The sequence below is a fragment of the Halichoerus grypus genome, chromosome 14 (assembly GCF_964656455.1).
Source record: "Halichoerus grypus chromosome 14, mHalGry1.hap1.1, whole genome shotgun sequence".
Classification (NCBI taxonomy): Eukaryota; Metazoa; Chordata; class Mammalia; order Carnivora; family Phocidae; genus Halichoerus; species Halichoerus grypus.
Window position 1 is genome coordinate 24,881,178 of NC_135725.1, and position 5,899 is coordinate 24,887,076.

At 43.8% G+C, this 5,899-nt stretch overlaps 1 protein-coding gene across 1 annotated transcript in view; it reads right to left on the reverse strand.

Annotated features, from left to right (window-relative positions):
• SLC28A3 (solute carrier family 28 member 3) overlaps positions 1-5,517 on the reverse strand; it is a 53,116-nt gene extending 47,599 nt beyond the window's left edge. Inside the window, exon 1 of the mRNA XM_036113476.2 lies at positions 5,440-5,517. Coding sequence (XP_035969369.1) covers positions 5,440-5,517 — 78 coding nt within the window. The remainder of the gene's footprint in view (positions 1-5,439) is intronic.
• Positions 5,518-5,899: the final 382 nt, after the last annotated feature.

Here is a 5,899-nt window from a genome sequence, read left to right on the forward strand (position 1 = left end):
TCTGAACTTCTCTATTCAAATGATCTGTGCCAAATATTCTTGCACTTAGATGACCTCCCAAATTTTGACCTCCATTGAAAAAACTCTTCAAACCAGACTGGCTCACCAGGCAATTTAAGGAGTAGGTCAGCTTTTCTCTGTGTAGAGTGGAGGCACATTTCCCATCTAGTCCTGTCTCAGGTCTCACATAAGTGGGTCCCAGCTCACTGACGTCAGAGCGAGCATGGGCTCTGTGGCTCTGAGGGCCACCAGTGGTAAAATCGGTGCTGACTCATAGGCAGCAGGCAACTTCGGCTGGGTTTCTAAGGAACACCCTTTAGTAAAAGTATTCCTTCACAAATTGCCTGAATGTTCACCCTTAGGAATTCTGAGCTTTATCTGACCTCTCTTGCTGTCAACTTTCCACTCTCCCTCTTCTCTGGATCCTTCCCCCAACTTGGAGTTTGGAAAAATCTTTCAATTGCCCTATTCTAAAGAGACTTACCCTAAATATGGACACTTGATAAATATGGTATTTGTCAAGTGGGGAAAAGATTTTTTTTTTTTAAGTGACGCTGAAATAATTGGATACCTGTGTAGAAAAACAAAATCTTGATGACCACTTTACACTATACATAAGATCTCATTTCAGGGGGACTAGAGTCCTCAGTGTAGAAGGCAGCAATGAGCTTTTGGAAAATATGGGAGGGTCTTTATGATATTGCAGGGCAGAAAAAGATGTCTTAAACAGGATATATAAAACAGAAACACTTGATAAATGGGACCACAATATAATTACCTTTTGTGCATCCAACTAGTAAAGAGTGAAAGACAGCTTAAGAGGGGTAGAAGGCATTTGGAAAGCATATAACTGAAAAAGGGCTTGTAATCAGAACATTTAAAGAACTCTTTCCAAATCAGTAGGAAAAAAACAAAATCCAGTAGAGAAAATGGGCGAGAGACTTGAACAAGTATTTCATAAAGTTGGCATCTAGTGGCCAATAACAAAGTTAAATGAAAATGACACCGCAACGTTACACTACTTACTATACATCTACCAGAATCACTGAAATTAAAAAGCCATATAAATATTGGTGAGGCTCTGGAGTAAAAGGAACTCACACTCTGTAGATGGAAGTGTAAATTGGTAAAACCACTTGGGAAACCAGTTTGGCATTATTACTAAAGTTGAAAATATATATGCATTCCCAATGACCTAGCAGTTCCACTCCTAAATATAACGCCAAATAAATTTGTTACATATGCATCAGGAGACATGTCTGAGAGTATTTATAGCTGCATTTGTTTGTAGAAGCTCCTAAAAGCTCCAAGCTTAATGACATAAATGTCCACCAACAGTAAAATAGATAAATTGTGCAATGTTTATGGAGAATACTGTATATCAATGAAATTGGATGAATCAACTCAGTTACATGCAAACAGCATGGCTGAGTCTCAGAAATACAAAACTGAGCAAAAGAAGTCAGATACAAAATTATTCCTCTTGCCCAATTCCATATAAATGTTTTAAAATAGGAAGGAATCTTCTTGTAATTTTCTGTTTATATAAAATTTAAAAGCAGGCAAAAGCAGTGCTTGGGGATTCATAATTATAAGTTAACATATAAAGCAAGGCAAGGAAGTAATTACTATAAAGTTGGGATCATTGTCACCCCTAGGGGTGAGGGGCAGTTGTGGCAGATGTGCAGGATTGGGGCATCCGACCTGAGGGATGGCGATGTCCTGTTTCTTGACATAGATGGCACTTTATAATAAGTTGTCTTTGATTTTGTGTGTTTTTCTGCATGTTACATTTCACAATGAAAAATTTATTTTGAATAAAAAAGCCCCCTGTCTACAGCCCCAATCTTGCCTCCCCTGAGCCTGTCTCTCTCTTCGATGCTCTGCTCTCCACCAGCGGAAGGAATATCCTCTCTTCCCTTATTTTCCCCTTTTCTCAGCTCCCACGCATAACACAAACTGTCCCCCATCCCCACCTCCAGTCACCAGTGACCTCTTGGTTGGCAAATCAAATGAACTTGTCTTTGCTGCTGACCTTGTAGTTCTCTTTTCCCTTGGCTTCCCCAGACACTTCCCTCTCCTGATGCTGCTCCTCTTTCTATCCCCATGGCCTCTCTGCTTCATTCTCTGATTGCTCCAACTTCCCAACTCCGTAAGCACTGGGGCTTCCTAAGTTTCCTTCCTGCTGGTCTCATTCACGCCACTAGCTCATGGCTGTGCTAATGGCCCCCAAATGCATGATGTCCCCTTCCAGACTCCAGGTGTGCACATGCCTAGAGCTTCCTGCCTCCTCTTCATTTTCATCTAGGGGTAGGGAATCACCCTAATTTCATCCAACAGGCCTCAAAATGAACTCATGGTCTTCCTTGCTCCAACCCTACTTCTGGATTTCCCGTCCACATAAAGGGAATCACTTCTAGGTTGAGCTCTCAAGCTAGAAATGTTGACTTGTCACTCTTTAACCTGCCCCAGCACCAGGACCTATTATTCTTACGTTCATACTGTGTGCTAGGCACTTGCTATGGTCTGAATGTGTTCCTGCCATCCCCCCCAAAATTCCTGTTTGGAAAATCTAATGCCCAATGTGACAGTATTAGGTGGTGGAACCTTTGAGGTGATCAGTGTCCTTATAAAAGACACCTTCTGCCATGTGAGGACACAACAAGAAGACAGCTGTCCATGAGGAAGTGGGTCTTCACCAGACACCGAATCTGCTGGGGCCACCATCTTGGACTTCCAGGCTCCAGAATGATGAGATATAAATTTCTATGTGTACGCCGCCCAGTCTGTGGTATTTTGTTATAATGGCCTGAACAAACTAAGACAGCACAGTTTTTAAAAACAGATATTACATACTTTTTTTTCTAACATATTACCATATTACCTCATTTAATTCTCTCAACCCCAAGATATGATATTATCATCCTACTGTACAGAGAAGAAAATGGAAATATTAATAACCAGAGCAGCTCTTACCCCACCTTGACTCAATGCTAATTCCATGGCCAAGGGGGCCTACTACCAGTATTGGTATTTCTGCCCAGTGCTGGTTTCCACCATGATTATCATCCTACCCTCCTAAATGCTGTCCCAGCCACACACAAATCTCTTTCCATTTTGTCCACCCTCAGCAGGGCTAGTAGAGTACTTTAATAATTTGATAGTGTAAATTCTGGTCGATTCTTTCCCAGTGACTTAGCACACATGGAGGCCGTGTGATCTGGGGCCAGCCTGCCCCCATCCCTACTCTCCAGCCCCAGCTCCTCATCTTCTCTATCCCGAGCTCACGTGTTCTTTCAGGCTCCTGGGCCCGTGCAGACAGTTTTCTTTGCTTGCAGTGCTCTGCTGATACCCCTCCCTGTTCAACTGGGAAATCCCTGCCCATCCTTTAAGCCCTAACTGAGAGACTCCTAGGTCAGCCCAACTCCACTTGCATATGTATTTACAATGCACTTGGTGCCAACTTCTAGCGTTGTATTTTGTTTTTGTTTTATATCATCTTACAATTGCTTATTGGTTTCTGCCTGCTTTGCTCCTGGAGGGCAAGAATAGTGTATTATCCCTTCTTGAATGGTGTCCCTTTCCAGTAGTGGTCTTATCAGCGGGTGGGGGGAGTCAATGGTTTTGCTGAGTAAATATGTGTCTGTGGAAATTCTTGTCAAACAGCAAGCATTGGAAGAAATAACCTGGTCACTGCTTGTTGATGTTGGTGTGTGGTATTCTTCTGGGTTTGAGACATGGAGATGCTGGGTTTGAGACATGGAGATGCTGGGTTTGAGCCCTGGAGTTGCTTTGTTTTGATAGAAGAGAATGAGGGATAGAAAACAGGGCTACCTTTGGTGGATGTGTGTCCTCCTCACTGACAGGGCTGCCAGTTGCTGGTGACATGGACCCCCCCCCCCTCCATTGCAGATATCTTTGTCTTGCTGTCATACTCACTTTGACCCTATCCCATTCTATCCCTTCCATTCTCTTGAACCATAAAAGGCCCTTGGCATTATGCTTCTTTTCTCATTTAACCCTTATGAAGGGAATCAGGATATGCCACCCCAAAATATACCACTTTAGCATGAGAGTTATTTTGAGCTGAAAGCAATTGAGAAAAAGCAGACCCAGAAAGAGCTCTTCTGTCTTCCTCTCTCTGTCTAGAAACAGGACATGACTTTCCCTGTGCAGGTGTCCCGTCTCCCATAACAGAAAGAGGACAACGACTCTTGTCACTGGACACAGAGATGGTACTGGGTTAAGACTGCATAAACCTCATATCAAACCTATCTTCCATTAGTTTCTCCTATATATTTCCTGGTCACTTTCCAACAGCCTATTGGCCCTAAAAGCCCAACCTGTCTCTCTTTTGTTTTTGTCTAATCACTTCTCCACAATTTTTTGCTCTTTGTTAAAATGGTATATAAGCCCCTGAGTCTTACAGCTTCTTTGAATTTTTCACTTCTTTTCTGTGAAGTTGCATGAACATAACATTAAAAATATTAATAAAATTTGTATGCCTTTCTCTGGTTAATCTGCTATTTCCCAGTTTAATTCATAGACCTCAGGTGCTGAATCTAAGAGGGTAGAGGACAAGACTTTTCTTCCCTTACACTTATAACCTATGAGATGAAGATCACCGCGACTACCGTATAGACAGCTGAACTGAAGCTCAAGGATGTTACATTAATTTGTGGGTGGAAGACTTAGGTCTTGTGCCAAAGCCCTTTAACCTTCCTTGTTCCTTTCTTGGCTAGTGTCTAAAAGTTTGTTTTGCCATTTTGGTGACCCTGAATCCCAAGAGGTTGCTGACACCTGTTTGTGTGGGCTCTTGAGTCAGCTTAAGGAAGGAAACACAGCTAAGGACATCTCTGAAAAATCCCCATCCCAGAGTGGGTCAGAACAGCCCAGTGTTTCCCTGGGACAGGACTCCTTCCGGGTCTCTGCAGCACCCAGCCCTGAGGTCAGAGGCATTAATCATGCAGTGAGTTTTGGTTGATGACATGAGACTGGTTTGCATAACCTGGCTGCACTGGGGCGGGCACCCAGGCCACCATCGGACAGGGACTTTGGGACCTGGTGTAAGAGAAGGAACCCCTCCAGTGCTCACTACATCCAGGATCTGGATTCTCCCCATTCTCTCTGTTTTACCAGCTCTTTGGAAAATACTGCAGGGCCTGCAAGCCCAAAACAAAAGCCAGAGAAGGTAGTCTTGTTTCTAAGTGACAGGGCAAGTCAGGGATCAAAACAAGTTCGATTAAAAGAGACTTTTCAGGTTTGTCAGCCCGAGAAGAACCCAAGGAGGAGAAAACAATAGGTTTAAAGAGTTTCCTGAGAAAATCTTATTGCGTTTCAATAACCCTGCTGCTTTCCTTCAGAAACTTGCCAGGGTGGTTAGAAAGAGCATTATTTCCATTGACTTGGTCTTAAACACAAGATAAGATGTCCGCTCACCTGGAAGCCGGTGTTGCTGTAGCCCTCAGCCAGGGGGGCTGTCATACTCTTCAGCTCTACAACGTTGTTGCTGCTCATGGAATTGGCTGGGCTCTGAATTCTTTTCAGACGTCTGCTCTAGAGGTTCCTCGGTAGCTCTGAAGAGGATCACAGCCTCTGCTGATGTCAGAATGCCACCTGCTGTTTGTGGGAACCTGGGCAGGGATTGCATTTGCCAAGGTGAATCTGTTGGGGGCGGAACAAGAGTCATAGGTGGAAGGCGGGGAGGCTTTCGGATCCACCCATCTCATTAATCTTCCTGATGAGCCCTAGGATTGCTGGCCCGTTTTTACTCAGGAAAACTCTTGCAGTGCACAGAACAGAAAAGGATGCTTTCTCAACGGTCAGGAGGGAAATATCTGTTTCCTATGGGTGGTGGTGGGGACTAGGAATGGGGGGGAAGCAAGGAATGTAAGGGCTG